This window comes from Zootoca vivipara, chromosome 3 (assembly GCF_965207765.1).
Source record: "Zootoca vivipara chromosome 3, rZooViv2.hap1.1, whole genome shotgun sequence".
NCBI lineage: Eukaryota > Metazoa > Chordata > Lepidosauria > Squamata > Lacertidae > Zootoca > Zootoca vivipara.
The window spans coordinates 30,905,637-30,924,801 of NC_142586.1; the positions used below are offsets into that span (position 1 = coordinate 30,905,637).

General features: G+C 41.3%; 2 protein-coding genes across 42 annotated transcripts in view; both read right to left on the minus strand.

Moving 5' to 3' along the window:
• The window catches only part of DST (dystonin), a 299,278-nt gene that overhangs the window by 127,029 nt on the left and 153,084 nt on the right, over window positions 1-19,165 (minus strand). For 27 of the 41 annotated variants that reach the window (XM_088665773.1, XM_088665800.1, XM_088665769.1 and 24 more), the window contains 6 exons: window positions 18,245-18,407; window positions 17,688-17,771; window positions 16,150-16,257; window positions 14,662-14,760; window positions 12,741-12,884; window positions 3,986-4,120 (listed from right to left, as the gene is read on the minus strand). In XM_088665773.1, the coding sequence (XP_088521899.1) occupies window positions 3,986-4,120; window positions 12,741-12,884; window positions 14,662-14,760; window positions 16,150-16,257; window positions 17,688-17,771; window positions 18,245-18,407 (733 nt within the window). Of the gene's footprint in view, window positions 1-3,985; window positions 4,121-9,013; window positions 11,702-12,740; window positions 12,885-14,661; window positions 14,761-16,149; window positions 16,258-17,687; window positions 17,772-18,244; window positions 18,408-19,165 lie in introns of all 41 variants that reach the window. The other 14 variants (XM_035109746.3, XM_035109753.3, XM_035109757.3 and 11 more) reach the window with 2 other exon arrangements.
• LOC148686203 (desmoplakin-like) lies at window positions 4,213-7,756 on the minus strand. Its single transcript, XM_088665803.1, has one exon. The coding sequence runs from the start codon at window positions 7,603-7,605 to the stop codon at window positions 5,743-5,745; it is 1,863 nt and encodes a 620-aa protein (XP_088521929.1). The 5' UTR covers window positions 7,606-7,756; the 3' UTR covers window positions 4,213-5,742.

Genomic DNA, 19,165 nt, shown 5'->3' on the forward strand with positions numbered 1-19,165 from the left:
CTAATGGCCAGTGATGCTGGAGGTTGTAGTTTAGGAACATGTGGAGGACCAAATGCTCCCCAAGTTGTTTTAGACAGTTTGTAAATAATCAACTGTACTAGATTAAGAACAGCCTTGATGTGTGAAGTCAAATGCTCTGACATTACTCCCACACGGGATGTCTTGCAACCAAAGATGTCTATGTAATTCAAAGCTTGCATTTTCAGTATTTTAATAAGTTAAATCAGGCATCCCCAAACTTTGCCCCTCCAGATGTTTTGGACTACAATTCCCATCTTCCCCGACCACTGATCCTGTTAGCTAGGGATCATGGGAGTTGTAGGCCAAAACATCTGGAGGGCCGCAGTTTGGGGATGCCTGAGTTAAATCAACTACCTCACTTAACTTCCTTTGCGGATTTTGTGTGAATGGTATAGTTACCCAGGATACTGATCTTTTATTCTCAACTATTTCCAAAGAAGTGTGCATGCACACGAAAGCTCATACCAATGACAAACTTAGTTGGTCTCTAGGGTGCTACTGGAAGGAATTTTTTAATTATTATTTCCAAACCAGGAGTTCTCAAACAATATTAAATGCAACTCCCCATATATCAAGGATAAAAGTTATAGCTTGTCAACTCTAATCAGGGCTGAAACTGTGGATGAGCCTTATACACACACACACACCCCTTTTCAACCGTGATGGTTCCCAATTCTTAAGTGTATCCCTGATTTCTCTTATCCCACAGAACTGACAGTAGTGAAACTAACCAGATCAATTCTGGTCTAGTCTATTTCAGATTTCTTTTTTTAAAGTGCTACATGGGGTACATATATGGGCATGGAACCATGCTTTCATATACTAAATTAAAATGCAACAGTCACCTTGTTGTAATAGTTCCAAAATTGTTCTGCGTACTGGCAGAGGGAAGCCTTACTCATTGTGAGCACCACCCAATACTTGTCCACAGAAGTCATGTGAAAATGTTCTGCTGGTGCACACAATCTCTGCACCTTCGAGCTACTCTATACTACGATGGATACAGATATTCAAGATACTCCCCTTCCAAATGCTATTTAGCATCCTGGGTAAGCCACAATTTACAGGAACTAGTGAGAAAGAAAAAGACTGCAGTGTGATACAGGTGGCCCATTTTAACCTAATGGTTAAGAGGGAATGCAAACCCAGGGGTTTAAAACTGCTTCTTGGTCACTGTATGTTATGACGATGAGGCGTATTGCAGTAAGTGGCTTTTTTTTGTATCTATAAAAAGCTGCAAGCAAGAGCTTTTCTAATGAAAATATAAAAGTGTTTCGTTGGTTGGTGCTAATTTTCTCTGGAAATCATACAATTAAATGCACCCAAAGATACATGTCAATTTACCAGGCAGTTTGTACTTGTCTGCAAGCTCTTTCGTTCACAAATTGCCAGGGCAGGAAGCCCAATTCAGAATGGGACCCTGGTGAGGTGGATAGAGGGGAGGAGCGGTCTTTAACCCTTTCCCTCATGCTGGGACCCTGATTTGGATCTCACTATGTGTCTGCAATTTGCAGAGGGGGGGGGGGACAACTGTCTGTAACAATGGGAGATCTTTTCCTCCAATGCAAATTGCACATACTGGGGGTCCCCCAAGATCAGGAACATAGCAGGGGCAACAGGCTAAACTCCACTCACAGCCCGGGTTCCAGATCTGGATTGTCTACCCATGGTCCTGGGAATTTTTTGGAAGCAGCAGCTTGCACTCGAGGACAAACTACGCTGAGTAATGCCATGTGTACCTTGTCCCCAAGTCTGAGCAGTGTGCTATTAGACCTTGCATTATCTGAGTTTTCTCCATGTGTTCAATATGCATGTGGACACATGCATTTCCAGTTATATTAGCACAATAGAAGTATGAAAGACAGAAGAGTTTCTCGGTATCGTGCAATGGGACCAGTAAAATATTGTATCATTTAAGTTCTTCAAATTACTTGCTGGTACTGCAGATTTCAAGGGTTTGGTTCGGAAGTTACTCTTACATGCTTGGCGGATGTGAGATTTCAGGTTCCTACTCAACCTCCAATATGCCCCCCACCTCCACCCCTTATTTGAATACAGTGTAACATTTGGAAATGGGGTGTGTATGTGTAGGGTAAAATATAATAAACTTAAATTGTGTGATTGATACTCCCTAATAAATTGGGTGACACCATGTGATTTTGGGCCTATAATCATTGGGTTTTATGAAGTCCCTGGAGTTTCCAAGGTAGTGGTGGCCTTGACAATGCCCCCTTGTGCTCAGAATCCGATACACACCCTGCCTCACTGCCCCCTTCATCATGAGGTTCCCTCTTGAAACATCAGTGGAGTTGAAGGAGGAAAGAAGAGGAGTCAGTCTCTTTTCCATTTCCTCTGCTAGTTCTACAGGCTCAATTCAGCACCTGATTAGGTGGGAAACAGGGATGACTGAAAGTAAGAAAATGGGAGTGGCCAGTGGGAGAAAGTGGGGAGGCTACAGGGGTCAGGAGGGGGGGGGGATGATCCCTTCCAAACTGTTTTTAAATTTCTCCTACCTAGGGTTGCCAGACTCAATAGAGGACAGGATTTCTGTGCCTTTAATTGCCCTGCTCTCTTTTGAGTCTGGAAACCTTAAAGAGAAACCAGCAGACCCTTTGCTTGGAAATTAAACAAAGGGTCTGCTGGTTTCTCTTTAAGGTTTCCAGACTCAAAAGAGAGCAGGGCAATTAAAGGCACAGAAGTCCTGTCCTAGTCTATTGAGTCTGGCAACCCTACTCCTACCTAACCACCATCAAATCATGTCACATCTGTTGGCATTGACTAAATTGTGAAACTCATGGATCTGCTGCCATTTGTGATGGATCCAAACAACAGAGCTGTGTGGCTCCCGACTGTAGGAAATCCCTGCAAAATCATCACTAAATCGTGTGCCACCTCTTCGTCTACTCTGATAGTTTTGCTGTGTAAAAACTGGTAAAATATATGAAGAGCAGTGCTTTAGATCCAGATTTCTGTGATACTAGTGAACACCAGATTTGTGATTTTTAATATAGTCTATTACTGTAAACTTTACTCTGGTGTTTTTGTGGGGGGCATCCCATGTAAACTCATGCAAATTCAAGAGGATTGTTTCTATTCTAGCAGACAGAATTTTACCTAGAACCCATGTAAAAGAACTTATATTGAGGGGGAGGGGTTAGCACAGGCATCCCCAAACTGCGGCCCTCCAGATGTTTCGGCCTACAACTCCCATGATCCCTAGCTAAGAAGACCAGTGGTCAGGGATGATGGGAATTGTAGTCCAAAACATCTGGAGGGCCGAAGTTTGGGGGTGCCTGGGTTAGCATGTGCTGACCTGGAAGTGATTAAAAAAACCAAATGGATCGTACCCATAGTACACTCTCTATGAATTCTGAATGGGCCTCAAAAAGTTGACAACTTCTGTAACTTAAAAAAATATTACACCCCCATATTAACATCCCAGGGACTAGCCAGGAACACCTGGTGGGAAAGGCATGAAGGTATTATCATTTCCCATCATAAGTAGGGAATAGTATTGTCCAAACGTTGTTTCTCCTTTTTGTCTTGAATGTAGTCTTTCAGGAAAAAACACCCATGTATCAGTTATGTAGTCTGGTGAATTTAAATAAAAACACTAGTATGTAAATTATAATTGTTTCTTAAGCACTTTAAAACCATCAAAATTATGTTGGAGTGGGCAATATAGGTCAGACATCACTTGTTTCCTGAGCTTGCTGCTCTGGAAGAAATGAAAGTAAAGGTTGTATCCAATGCCAGCCCCACTCAGAGCAGACCCATTGATATTAATAGGCGTGACTAACTTAGGTCCAGGAAGTTCAATGGGTTTTCTTGGAGTAAAACACAAGCTGAATACAATGAAATGTTCTTGTGCCACATTTGTAACTTTAAAAGATGCAAGGAACAAGACAAAACAACACTGTGCCATGCATCTGGTAGCATCTACTCTCAACAAGTGGATGAATACCTGTTTCTTAGGAGAATCTGCTTTTTCAGACTTTTCTCCTCCGCCTTTGCCGAAGGTCTTGGTGATGTTTGAAACCCATTTCAGTAAGTCCCCAGCTTTTTCAACATGTTCTTTCTTCTCCTCTTCCACTGACTTCTGATGAACAATGTGCATTGCAAATATATATTCAAAATTGCAGGTATATTAAGCTTATAGCCACCCCAAAAAACAGTTACACCATCAAAAAATTTATTGTGGAAGATGCCAGATACTGAGCTTTATTTTTAATTTCTTTTTTTAATCGCCATTACCACTGTCATTCTTATGCATGCTTTTTTTTTGAAAAAAAGAAAGGTAAACAATAATAAAAAAGTAATTGAAGTAATTAATTCAAAACATCTGAAAAAACTAATACAGCTTTTATGATACATATAAACACATTCATATACATAGGTGATGGAACTCACATTACAGAAACCTCCCAGCCACCACTGCACAAGCCAAATCTAAGCAAGGGTTTGCAAGGGAAAGCACTCTAAATCGCAGCCTTTGCATTAGATGTACACCCCGTTCTAGATTATCATGTTGTTGAAGAAGACAATGAAATTCAATAATATTCTTAAATCCTGTGCAATTAACATAGCACCTTACAAGTTTCTCCTGAGGAGGAAAATTACTAATTTTGTAGCCAACTTTATTGCCGATTTCAGGAAAACCAGAAAAAATAATAACCATGTAACAGAAGTCAATCATTTTCTCTGACATTTCCACAGCCACTGAGAATCTTATACCCATGTAACTTGGGCTGCAATACTAACCCCACTTAAGGACTACAACCCATTAAATTCAACAGGACTTTCTTCTGAGTAGACATGGGTAGCACTGTGTAACCGCCACTGAACACAGTGGGGCTTGCTTCCATGTAAACATGCTGTTAGAAGAATATCTAGTCTTTATGACAGAACCCACACCACAGTAAACTTTGCACCTGCATGCAAGCATCCTGTCAAATCTATTTAGGATAATTATGAATGAATCTTTGCATATTAAGTTGCACACAAATATTCAAGTGCCATTGACTTCAATGGGAGGGTTTACATACTTAGCTCCCTATTTAACTTTGGCCGAATCAACGGAGATAGCGCAGTCGGTGGTGCATGAGACTCTTAACCTCAGGGTCATGGGTTCGAGCCCCACGTTGGGCAAAATATCCCTGCATAACAGGGGGTTGGACTAGATGACACTTGTGGTCCCTTCCAACTCTAGATTTTTTTTCATTTTGCAGGATAGTATTGCATCATACATTGATATAAATGCAACAGGGCATATTGTTTTACTTCTGCAAATTTCCCAAGAGCAGCTGGAATGGCAAAAAAAAACAACAACTCTGCAACACATTGCTACCACAATGATCCCAGTTAGCAAGCTGCAAATACCATTTATACAACATAGAGGAACAATTCAGGCATAGTTTTAAGTACAATCGGGTCCTAATGATTTCAAGGAGAAGTAAAGCATTAGCTTAAATCTTCCACCAAAATCAATGGGGCATAGAAGTGCTTAACTCTTATCAAATTGTGCATCATAATAACAAGCATGGAGCGACGTTAAATATACTGTATGCTGAAAGCTATACATAAGCAAACTCAAAATTCTTTGTTCTGCTTAGCAATCAGCCAGGACCCTATTATACAACCCAATTAAATAATAGGGAATCATTTCCATGAGCCAGATGGTTTAAATTACTGCAGGCCAATTTAATAACTTCCATTGTTAAATTATGACTGTGAGGAAAAATACAGACTAGAAATTCCTGAGGAAATGAGCTCAGCTGCTTCTAGCAATCGTAGCCCTGTGTGGCAGTCAAAAACTGCTCTTTCAAGGGCTTCTTTATACGTCAATTTATTCTTGGTCTTGGGACACGTAATACCTTTTAAGTAGAATTTTTCATTTTTCATCTTTGTAGCAGTGACGGCATCAATAAGGCCCCTTTTAATAGCTTCTTCCATCGATAATCTACAATGAGACTTGGGATCTATCAATCCACCAGTCAGATGTTGATACTCTAGGCAGCGAGTGCCCATTTCTTTCTCTAGGACATTCGTATTCATTGCTTCAATGGCTGACAAAACACTGTTTGTTACAGGGTGAATCATCCCATTAAAGACCAGTTCACACTGCTGGACATGCTTAGCAGATGCCTCATCAATCAGCTCCCTTTGCAAGGCCTCTGCCGCACTATATTTCTTCCCAGTAAAGGGATCAATTATACCTCCCGTACTTGCTTGTGCCTCAAGGCACCTCAGTGCTGTGGTTCTGTCCACTAGGTTTTTTCGAGCAGCTTTCAGAAGAGGCATTCTCTCGTTTGTCTCGGGCAGCCAGACACCAGCAATGGGGCTGTTGACATCTGTACGTGGTTTAGAATTGCTCAACAAAACATCTGCAAGCTCGCTGGCTGTGATTTGCCCTTCCTTGTATTTACTGACCAGCATTCTATCAACTTTGCCATCAGTTAATGCCTCGTCAATGTTGAACTGCATTCCAGTTTTTAGATCTGTCAGCACAAGGTAAGAATTCCCATGGTGATCAAAGCATGTGGATTCTTTCCACTGAAATTCTTGCCCTGACAGCTGGAGGTAGGTACTTTTGTCTATCAGGGACTTTTTATAAGCCTCATAGGAGGTCATTTCTGTTCCAGTTGTAATGTCTACCACAGATATTTTATGAATTTTTTCTGCAGATGGAGTGGTTATTTTTTTCTCCCCAACAGGGAGCAGGAAGCATTTGCTTTGGATATCAAGTAAGCACAGCTTCAGCAAATCACTATAATACATGGCTTGCCTATTATTTGGATTCTGGAAGATTCTTTTATTACTGGAATGTTCATATATAAATTTCAGAACGGTGTTGTTCAGCAAGCCCAGCTGGACCGCAACTTCAGGAGGCACACGGACACTTCTCACAGGGTCAATAATACCTCCACTTGCTATCTGAGCTTCAATAATACTTTTGCCTTTCTGCCTTTCAAGGATTCTGGTTTCAATTGCTTGATAAACAGACAGCTTTTTCCCAGAAAATAGATATCCTAAAACTGCCTTTTCTGCCTCAAGAAGCCTGCTTTTGTATTCATGATCTACAAGTCCCTTGGCAACTGAATCATCAACAGAGTATTTCTGACCTGCTGTGGGGTCAATGATAAAACCAGTGGCGGCCTGGGCTTCAAGGAGTGCTAACACAGATGCTTTTTCAATTATTCTCTGCTTAGCTGCAGAAGCAAATGAGACCTTCCCTTTACTAGATTCAATATACAACCCAGCTATTGCAGTAGGCTTAGTCAAAAAATTCTCAAGATTTTTTTGAACCTCAGCAATGGCCTTCTTTCCTGAATGAAGCTGTTCAGCTGTGCTCAGGTCTAGAAGTTTAACTTCAATCAACTGCTTGGCAGTTACATCATGCCGGAGACCTTGAAATTTGATATTATCATATTCAGAGGGGATCAGAGCAACCTCATTTGCTTGCTTTTCCTCTAAGATGGCACTGATCTTTGACAAATCTTCATTTTGTTGCTCTAATGAAGTAACTTCAACATGTACACCATACTGCTTGTTGTTCGCTATCTGTAAATAGGAATTGTTTGACATAATGAAGGATACTGTACTTAGAAAATAGCATCAAGTTATTAATCTAGCCCATAAACGGGGGTGGGGGGTGGATGCAGAATATGAACAGCAAACACTAAGAATCCGCAAACTTTATTAACCCTGGCAATATGGAATATGGTTTGAAAAGTGGGATGGAATGATAGCAAAGTGTAAAAAGAGAAACTATCTCTTAGCAATATCATCACCTTTCTAATTGCAAACTCAGGTGGTGAATGCAGGCAGGAAATCCCCAAGATTCATAGAAGTAAAGGTAAAGGTAAAGGGGCCCCTGACCATCAGGTCCAGTCGTGTCCGACTCTGGGGTTGCGGCGCTCATCTCGCTCTATAGGCCAAGGGAGCCGGCGTTTGTCCTCAGACAGCTTCCGGGTCATGTGGTCAGCATGACGAAGCTGCTTCTGGCGAACCAGAGCAGCGCACAGAAACACCGTTTACCTTCCCGCTGGAGCGGTCCCTATTTATCTGCTTGCACTTTGATGTGCCTTCGAACTGCTCGGTGGGCAGGAGCTGGGACCGAGCAACGGGAGCTCACCCCGTTGCAGGGATTCGAACCGCCGACCTTCTGATCAGCAAGCCCTAGACTCTGTGGTTTAACCGACAGCGCCACCTGGGTCCCTAGAAGTACTATATATTAAAACCTATGGGGGCAAAAGCAAACAAACCCTCAAAGGAGACCATGCTCAGAGAATGCTCAGTAGCCATGGAATACAGAGTGCAGCTGGAAAAGAAAGACAAAACACAGCATGGGGCAGGGAGGAGAGTGGAATGCCAGTTTGGAGGGAACTGATGATAGAAGAGAAATGAGATACTGCAACTTTTTGTTCCAAAGTCCCACTTTTAAAAAATCTAATGCAGATGTGAACAACTTGGATTTGTGAATTTCTATCTTCATTCTAGGAAACCAAGCCTGTTGTATGTGTAGTACAATACTAAAGAGAGCTCTTGGACTTCTGTAGGCCACAAATAATCATTCTGCAGTTGGATGGGGAGCCTTTCAGGGAAGAACTGCACTTTTTGCCTCCACCCTGTGTCTTGTTGAAATCATAGGTATGGAACTCCTGTAAGGGGTGTGGGGACAACTGTGGGCAGAGAATGGTGTAAAGACACATCATTCTGCCTGCTGCTTTTATCCAGCAAACACCATTTAAATAAAGGGGGGACATTTCAGTGGGTGTTGGTGGGTGAAATTTTTGCTTCCACACATGCAAGCAACTTCTGCATCCGCACAAATTTCTTGGGGTTATAATGCGGATTGATGCATGTCAGATGTAAGAAAGTGTTGGATATCAGATAAGATGAAAACATAGAAAAAGAACAGAAAAGCCATGAAGATTGCAGGAGAAGAGAAAGCTGTAACAACAACACCCAAGCAATATCAAATGCCATGTACCTCCAATGGATGCAGGTGCTTCCCTAAGCCCACTTCATAACTCTCTTCATGCCTGGAACTGAGGAGTTTGCCGTCTCTCAATTTATCTATTTCTGAAATTCTTGTGATAGGTCTGCTCTTATCAACCGTTATCTCAAACTCTGTGCTTGTCTGGGAAACATACTCGGCATAGGATTGTTGACTTATTCCATTTTCCAGGTGGGGGGTTACTCCGGACAACTGGAATGGCTTCTCTCGTTGCAATGAATCAGTGGCAACTGCTTGCAACTTCTGTGCAACCAGCGGTTCAGATTTGCAACTTGAGCTACTTAGGTGTCTCCTTCTTAATAAAGGAGATGTGGTCGTACAGATGTTAATATGTTCAAAATCTCTTGGGGAGGTGTCTCCCAAGTAACTAAACCCATTTCCCTTCCACCCAAAGTCTAACTGGATGTTCCTTTTGTTGATCTCATTCTGAAACCAACGCAGCTGATTGCCGTGATCTCTTTTCTGCAGGTCTATTTGGTGCTTCAAGTTCTCTACTGTCCGCCTCTGCATTTGCAACTCTTCTTCCATTTTGCGGTATTTCTGCACATACTCCATTTCTGCATGCTTGCCTTGCTGAAGCTGCTCACGGGACTTCTGAAGTCTGTCTTGCAGGTCTTCAATTTGAAGCTTATACATTCTAATGTTGTCTTGAGCCATGTGGTTTTCTTGCTGCAGGGTGATGCATTCCATCCTGATACCAGATATGTCATTTTCCGCTATGTTGTGAGTTTCCAAGAGTTTTTCAAATTTCTTCCTAAACTCTTCCGCAGAATGCTTAAATGCAATTGATTCCTCCTGAAGTAAAGCCATATTTTGGCGTGCCATTTGTTCCTCCAAGGTCTTCTGATGCAAGTCATCTTGCAGCTTCTTCATCTTGCCATTGAGCTCATGAATATGGGACTGCTGCTGCTGGATCTTCTGCTCGTTCATCTTCATTTCCATGGTGAATGTGCTGATCTGGGTACGTAGGTTTCTTATTTCCATCTCTGCATTCATGTTATAAGCATTGTCCCTGTCACATTTCTGCTTAAATTCACCAGCTAATTCTTTTGCTTTTATTAGCTCATCTTCTAATCTCTTGATGTGATCCAAGTGCTCCTGCTCAAGTATTATCTGTTTGTGCAATTGTTCATTTGTGATACGTAGTTGCTCTTTGAAACCTTCAGCGAGGGCTTTTAATTCATCATTTTTTCTGTCAATAATTTGCCTTTCAAGAATTATCTTCTCTGAATCGGTCCGGACTTCAGTCATCATTATTTTGGTCTCGCTGTTCCATCTAGAAAGCTCCTCAACCTTCTGTTTTAACTTTTCCACTAAGTGATTGCTATCTGCTAAATCATCTTTCAGTCTTTGAATCTTCAGCTGGTTTTCTTTTTCTTCTCTTGTCTTTTGAAGGAATTGTTCCTGCATTTTTTTGAACTGTTCTTGTAGGTTGGTTGCTTCCCCTCTGAATGAAACAGTTCTCTGTTCAGCTGCCATTTTTTCTTGCTGAAGAGAAGTGATTTGGGAATGCAATTGCTGAATAGTAATTCCAGTGTGTGTGTGTGTCCTAGCCAACTCCTCCAGCTCCTTCTTTAACAGTGCCTTTTCCTTTTGAAGTGACCTCAGCTCTTCTTGATACTTCGTATTTATTTTCTTCAGGTCCATGGCTTCTTGCATTACCTCTTCAGCTTTGCCTGTGGTTTTCTGAAGCTGCCTGTCAAGCTCCTTCAGCTGCTCCAAGTATCCTTGCTCGACCAGCTCTTTTTGATCCAGCTCTATTTTAAGGCGCCTGAGAGAATTATTGGCATCATCCAGTTTTTCTTTTAGTAAGCGAGCCTTTTCTTCAGCAGACGCATTCTGCAGTTCAAGTTCACACAGTTCGTATTTTAGGTCTTTGATGGTTTTCTCGGACTTTTTGTTGGCAAATGTTAGCTCATGCACCAGTTGCTGGAATTCCTCTATATTATTTACTTCTTGCTTTTCTCTGAAAATGTCTGAACCTGTTGGCAACAGAGTTTCTTGTCCTATTATAGTAATTTGCCTTCTGACTTCGGTTATTTCCTTTTCTCTGCACTTGCTTTTCACTAGACTACCTTGGAACTCGATGTCTTGTTCCATTTCCTTAATGAGTTTCACAAGCTTCTCTTCTTCAGCAGTCTTCTTCCTCAACTCCTCCATCAGTGCTTTCTTTTGCTGCTCTAAATCTTGAAGATTGGTGTCTTTCCTTCTTAACTTATCTTCAAGAGCATCTCTAGCTACAGCAGTTTCCTCTAGCTGCATCCTGAAAGCTCTGAACTTCTCTTCAACCATACTTCTCTGAGCCTCATTCTTCAAAGCGAGCTGCTTCACATGCTCCAATTCCTGCTCTGCATCTTCTTTCTCTTTAAGAGCATCCTCTAGTTCCATGCGATAGCGCTTTGCCTCTTGCTCAGCCTTGGCTTTCTGGAGAGAAATCTCCTCCATTTTTGTCAGCTGTTTCTTAATTTCTTTCTCTGCATCTGCCTTTGCTTTTGGAAGTTCTGCTTCCAATTGGAACTTCTCTTTCCTCAACTCGTCCAACATCTCCTCAAGCTCATTTATCCTCTCCATAAGTTTCCTGTTCTCACTCATTACTTCTTTTTGCTGCTGCTCCAGGTCAGAATATTCACCACGTACCATTGCCTCCTTATTTTTCAGGATCTGCCAAAAAAACAAGGTAACAAGAAACATTGAAATCCATTCTTTTAAAACGTTAGGTAATATTGTAATGTTAAATGCGTACCGTAGTTGCAAATACTTACAAACTTCAACTACAGCATGTCAGCAGCACAGACTGAGTGATTCCCACCACCACTGTCACCATCAGAAAGGGACCATTAGTTAGAGTAAAGAGAAAGCTGCATGAAGGAATCCACCAGCTGAAGTCCTCAAGAAGAATCCCTTTGCTTTCAGGATAAGAGTTGTTTCATAGGTTGAAGGTGATGCCCAGAAGCTCACTTGCATGAGTCCTTGCTTAAAAGCTACAGAGCAACTTCTCAGCAAAACACACCATGCAAGAAGAAAGCACTTCATCATTTGATGGTTAGTTGAATAAGAAAAGGAGAGCGTTTTAGTGTAAAACATGATACAATTAGCAAGAAACCACATTTTATTAGCCATGTCCTTCAACAATAGTTATTCAGGCACTGAACATAATGCTCTTTCTTTTAACAAAAGACTAGCACAATGTTACAGTATCATTAACTCACCAAGACATACTAATGCAAAGGCAGATTTATTTCCTTCTGGACTGATTTTAATTCTTTCTAAATACTGCTGTTAAATGAGATTTTATTTTCCAGTAGATGTCCCATTACACCAATAAATGCGACATCTGCTGGTATATAATGCAAACCACAAGATACTTGGAAACGCCAATGCTAAAGATCATAAAAATGTAATAATTTAATTATCTCCCCGCCCACTAATCCTGATAAGCAAAACAAGTTGTCAGCTGGGAGGTTTCTGTAGCTGATGTTGCTACATAAATGAATAAAAGGAATGATTATGCAAATCAACAGCTTAGCAGTTTGTTTAAATATTGCAACTCCATTGAATCAGTTTGGAATCAATTTTCCCACCACACAAAGACATATTTAAGTTTCAAGGGATGATTAGGAATGATTTTGAAGTTGTATTAATTTCTATAATACTATTAAATTCATTATGATTGCCTCTGATTTTCAATATAACTATGTACCTCTTTCTTTTTTATTTCTTCCTTTTGGCCTATGCTTTCTCTGCGCATTCTTGATTCAAAAACTGGCGGTGCGTTTTCTGTGTTTCCATACTTTGTTCTCCTGACATCCTCTCTCAGTTTAGGATTTTTGTCTTCTTCGAGTAGCTTTGAATGGTCATGTACATCTTTATGCAGCACTGACTCAGCTAGAAAAAATCCTTCCTTTTTTTTTTAAACATATCCACTTCCATCTCTACATTTTCTTTGTGAACACCAGTGAATAGAGTGGTCAAACCACAGACAACGTTCTGTGTCAAACTCTCAGCATTTGTATATTGCAAGAAAGGGTATCTTCAAATTTTTCCTTTCTTGGTTCACATCCAAATTATCCTCCCTCAAAATTATTTTGCTTCGGGAACTGGCCAGCACTACACCACTATTTATTTGAATAAATATTTTGCTTGATGTTGCTTTGCATCATAAGACAATTTAGTTCATATGCTTTTAGACTATGCTGTATAACTGTGTTTTCTACTGTGTGTACCTTTGAAACAGCACAGAAACAAGTTGTGCTTCCTTGGCATTCAACATTTATTTTCTTTGGAGTTTGTACACTCTTTCCTGTGGGGTAGCTGTTCTAAAATTGCTGCTATCTAGAGACATATTATGTAATGTATTAGTAGTATTCACCTATCAGAAGGACACATGTTTTAATTGTTGCTGCATTGTCCTACTGATTCCACCCTTGGTTTTAAATTGCTTAGGGCAGTTTTACCACAATGGCTAACAATTCACCTGTTTGAATATTCTCTTCCACCTTTATCAGTACTCTGTGAGAATATTTTTCAAAGCCTTTATTCAGGTTCTCAGTGTGCAACCTTTCTGAAAGGCAAGTGGGTTGTTCAATTGAAATGATTCCCATGGGATAATGTCCTGACTTCTATTCTTTATTATAATCACAGACTCAGAATTAGTTTTTCCATGTACTCTTGTTCTCTCCTTCAGTGAAATAGACCATTTAAATTTCTCCTCCCTTTCATCAGCAACATGCACTGCCTCCACTGGCAGCTTTGCCTGCCTGCCATTTTTATTTGCAGACTGAAAACACTTTTCTGAAATGGTCTTGTTCAATACTATACATCACAGGAACTACTGAAATATCTTTGCTTGCATGCAGATGCCTCCCTTCACCATACTTCCCAATCCTGTCATCACTACTTAGACTACTATCAAATCCAACTGCTAAGTTGAAAGCATGGCAGTGTGAGAGAGCTTAAAGGTAAAGGGACCCTTGACCATTAGGTCCAGTTGCAGATGACTCTGGCGTTGCGGCGCTCATCTCGCTCTATAGGCTGAGGGAGCCGGTGTTTGTCCGCAGGCATCTTCTGGGTCATGTGGCCAGCATGACTAAGCCACTTCTGGCAAACCAGAGCAGTGCATGGAAACACCATTTGCCTTCCCACAGGAGCGGTACCTATTTATCTACTTGCACTTTGACGTGCTTTCGAACTGCCAGGTTGGCAGGAGCTCGGACTGAGCAACGGGAGCTCACCCCGTCGCGGGAATTTGAACCGCCGACCTTCTGATCGGCAAGCCCTAGGCTCTGGGGTTTAGACCACAGCGTCACCCCACGCCCTGTGAGAGAGCTTATGAGCCAATAAATATAAAGGTATTTTACAAGTTTCTCAGTACCTTAGGGAACTTCTCATATAGAACCAATATCCTGCAATAGAATTTTAGCAAACTAAAGTAGTAAAAATAGTAAGGACAATGAGAGTGGATAATTTCAGGTCAGTATTGGTCTTCACTAGATACATGGTGTCAACCTTCATTTTATATCTAGAAAGTACATAAGGAGTTCCCATCATCTATCCTTATAATTAAAAAAATATAGCTGTCTTAGCGGTTTTACCTTCCCTTTGAAAGTTATCTGTTGACTTACCTCTTCCTCTTCCAGCCTTTTGAGAGAGTCACCAGCAAACTTTATATACTGAGTCATCAAGGTCACCAAAGCTGTGTAGCGTGTTCGTAAGTCCATAAACTGTAATGAAACAGAGGAATAGTACTGATTCATGCTAAAATGGAGTATCTTAAATTTCTTTACTTTTATCTAGAATAAATAAGGTTACAAGATGATTTCTGAAATAAAAATGCAATGGATCTTCCTAAAACATAATATACAAAACACATTAGAAAGATTACCCTGAGTCCAACAGATTCTTAGAAGAATCAGTGTAACAAACAGAGTGTTGAGAGTAGTTGACTTCTGTCTGCTTTGGGGGTAGCAGGTGTGGAGGTGCTCTTCAGAATGAAAGAGGAAGGACCAAATTCATCATGGACTTAACCTCCTAAGCCCTCACGCCTTAAATCATTTACTTTATGAATTATTGAATGCAATGAATCCCAACACATTTTTTGTATGAAGCAGGGACAACATTCAGTATGTTATATTAGAAAAGGATGCTTCAGGGTCCCCAAAAGACATGAGGGTTACAGCCATATATAGGAACATAACCCTTCATAAATCATTGTGTTACTTTGTATTCTGGCTATCATTCACAGAGTCTGTGATTATATTCAGTCTCAATTAAACTTAATCTCTATCTTGCTGATGGGTGGGCTTGCAAACTCTTGAACAAAAAAAAATGTCTATTTGCAGCCTCATTTCATTAACAGCCAGGGATAGGTTCCAAACGCTGGTCAGTTTGTTGTACCTTTACCCTGTGGTCACCAAGATCCACATTTTAATCTAAGTTCTTTAGATCCTTTAACTCTAAAGGACTACCTACCTACACTGAACTTCTAAATTGCAGTGATTTCGGGTTTTTCGTTTACAAATCCTCATTAACTCTTTTGAACACATTAATCTACCGAAACAGACCAACTGTTCCAGCCAGTTTGGAACTATCTATGCTGATGAGTAAAATCTCTCCAAGGTATCATCCACCAGATGTTCCTTGTCATGCAACCTGTGATTCCTCTTGCTAGAGATGCCAGTAGTTAAACCTGGGACCTTCTTCATGCAAATTATGTACTCTACCTCTGAGCAACCACCTCTCTTCTGAATCATGGGCACTGACCACAGTCCATTCCACAACTGTACATTTGCACGTTCCACTGAAGTTGATGATACGGAAACTGGTGAAATTGTACCCTGAAATAATGTGGTAAAACTAATCTATGTAACACTGGCAACTTCAGATGCCTAATGTTTGCCACATTGGGCTCTCTCTGACTGGATATATTGTCCAAGCAGCTGTAGCCAGACTAGCTGCACCCAAAATGAAACAGCAGGGTGTAACATGATCAATTACTAGCTTTGTATATTTTTACTGAAAGTATTTCATGAAAGTAGTTCAAAAGCTTCCACAATGCAGAAGTGGAATGTGGGCCATTATAAAGCATTATATATTAAGGCACGTCCAACTACCTCTTGGATAATGAAATCAGAGGAGCTCTGCATTCTTCGGCGTTTCACTGGAGATTTTTGCTGGGAGTCAACCATGGCTCTGTATGTCATTGTTTGCAACTCGTAGTCCTGCAGAAAATAAATGGAAATAGGTAAACTTGTAAGCTACTTGTTCCATACTAGGAGTCTTTCAAGTGCTGCATAAATTCATCTGAGTACTAAAGACTATGGGTGATATCCAATGGCGACTGGTCTGCTGGCGGAAGGGAATCTGTCAGGAGAACTGGGAAGGAGGCAATTTTAGGCAATCCCCCTGTAGCATACGATACCCCCTCTAGATCTGCTTTGGACAGTTGGAAGGTGGGGAACACCTTCCAGAGCAGATTTTGAGGGGGAGAGGATGCAAGGTATTGGGAGGGAAAGATTACCTCCTGTCAGATGACAGTCACCAGAAGATATCCTGGATATCCTGTGACACTAGGGCAGTGAAGCCGGAGAGTAAAAGAAGACAATGCAGCTACTATGGAACTCAGAATTATAACTGGACTGGGAAACAGCAACTTCCCTCAGCTCAACTGGCAGGTTTCATTGATGGTTTTCCATATAAAACCAGCCACTCTGCAAACAGAGGTAGAGATAGGAAGAATGCCTGCACAAAGCTGAACAGGACTATTGGAGGTTTCTCTTGGCTTTTCTCTGTTGCTTTGGTGACGGGTAAAGCTGCCACTCAAGTGGGAAGGATGCATTGTCTGATTACAGACTACACCCTGCACCCTGTGGCACTGTTCACCTTATATTTGGTCCACGGTGCTGCTGCAGTTTAAGATAAAAAAGGTAAAGGACCCCTGGACGGTTAAGTCCAGTCAAAGGCGACTATGGGGTGCAGCGCTCATCTCACCTTCAGGCCAAGGGAGCTGGTGTTTGTCCACAGACAGCTTTCCGGGTCATGTGGCCAGCATGACTAAACCTCTTCTGGCGCAACAGAACACCATGATGGAAACCAGATCACACGGAAATGCAATTTACCTTCCCAACGCAGCATAACCTATTTATCTACTTGCACTGGCATGCTTTCAAACTGCTAGGTTGGCAGGAGCTGGGACAGAGCAAATGGGAGCTCACCCTGTTGCGGGGATTTGAACCACCGACTTTCTGATCGGCAAGCCCAAGAAGCTCAGTGGTTTAGACCACAGCGCCACTACGAGGTAGAGGGGCAAGGTGAGGTGAGGCGGCAGCAAGGTAGGCATGTTGCAAACGCACTGGTAGGAGCACCGGATTGCCTATGCTAGAGGTCAGCTGAGAGCCGCCACCTCAGCCCACTACTGCTGCCAACGACCACTGATACAATGCAGCCTAACAATGTGAATTGGAGCAGCAGCTGTGGCAGTAACAGCAACAGCAACATCTCTCAGAAGACACTTCCACATTTCCACACCCAGACTTCCAGGTGCAGAAACAGCAGCACTACTACTGTCGTCATTCTGGACGCTGAGCAATGCTCACATTTCCACAAAGAATTAAAAAAGGATAATAACTGTGCACAGAAGTTATAATTTTACCTTTACTGCAGCTGAATACTGCTCAGAGTGCTTCTGGCATTCGTCTAGCTTGTTTTGTTTCGTCTCTATTTCCGACACTAGCATCTGTAAAATAAACAAGAGAATTTTAGTATGTAACAGTATCAACCTATGCAACTTTCCCCATCTTAAAGGCTGGTGTTCTACTTGTTTTTAAAACATACTAGACTGAAAACTTGAAAGTTGTGTTTATGTATAAAAACGTAGCATGAAAGGCTGTTTCCCTGTGGTACTCTTTATACATTACCTTTGGCTCTATAAGAAAAATGGAAGGGGGGGGGGACATTGCCCCTCAACCAACATATGCAGAAACACACTAGATTATTAATAATGTAAGATACAGAGGTATATCCAGTACACTGCTTAAAAGGGAAATTTTCTTATTAGCTGAACTGAAACTGGCTGGCTTTAATTTAGTTATTAATTCTTTACATCTAAGCCCTAGAACAAAACCTGCATGTTATAAGTGGATATTTGTTATCAGCTCACTACAAAAAGGTGGCATATAAACAAATTAAATCAATAGATCAAGCTTTTACCTTTTGCTGGTTTAGCTGTTTGGCCAGAGCTTTACTGTTTTGAGGTGGGTTTTCCTGGAACCTCTGCTGAGTTTCTTCAACTTGCTTGATCCAGTTATCCAGTGCGCCATATGTATCCCTGTAGTACTTTAGGGATTTATTGATAGCTTCTAAGTCACGCAACCTGGTAGAGTGAAAAAAGCAAGCTGTTTCAGCGAGGAAGAACAAACTAGTAGCAATGACAATAAAGAACTAACCATCATCATCACCAGCAACCTTACAATAACCTTGTAAGGGCAAGTCAGTATTATTATTCCCCATCATAATAAAGATTTTTTGGGGCGTGAAACAGAACAGAGATTGGCTAAGGCTACACAGTAAGTTCAGGGCAAAGGTGAAATTAGAAATTCCTGGTTTGTAGCTCAGCGCTAGGCTACACCACTTCATAAACAGCTGTCAGAAGGCATCATTCGGCTAGAAGTCCTTTTCTCAGGGTTTCTACTGCAAACCTTCAGAATGAAAGGCTTTGTCAATTTCAGAAAAAAGGCTCTATGAGATCTTTTTACCTTCCATGCTTTTTTTTGAGGAGCTCACAGTCATCTAGAAATGTATTAGTTCTGAGGAATACATGCCAAAGAACACACATTTCTGGGTCCATAAAGCTCCGGGCAACCTTATATATCTCTATCAAGCATCCCTTCATCTTTCTAGGAAGCCAGATGTCTCTCCCTGTGTTCCTTATTTCAAAGGCCTTTGTCTCTCTCTGTCTCTATCTACAAGTTCCTCATTTCAAATGCCAGGCATTGAAAAATAAGTGAATCCCTCGCCACAATAACCTCCCAGATTCGGACAAGGATGCTTACATGTATCAGTGTATTTTAGACATAAAAAGCTACTCAGGTTGACCACTAGAGGGAAGTTGTGTAGAATTCAGCAGAAGCT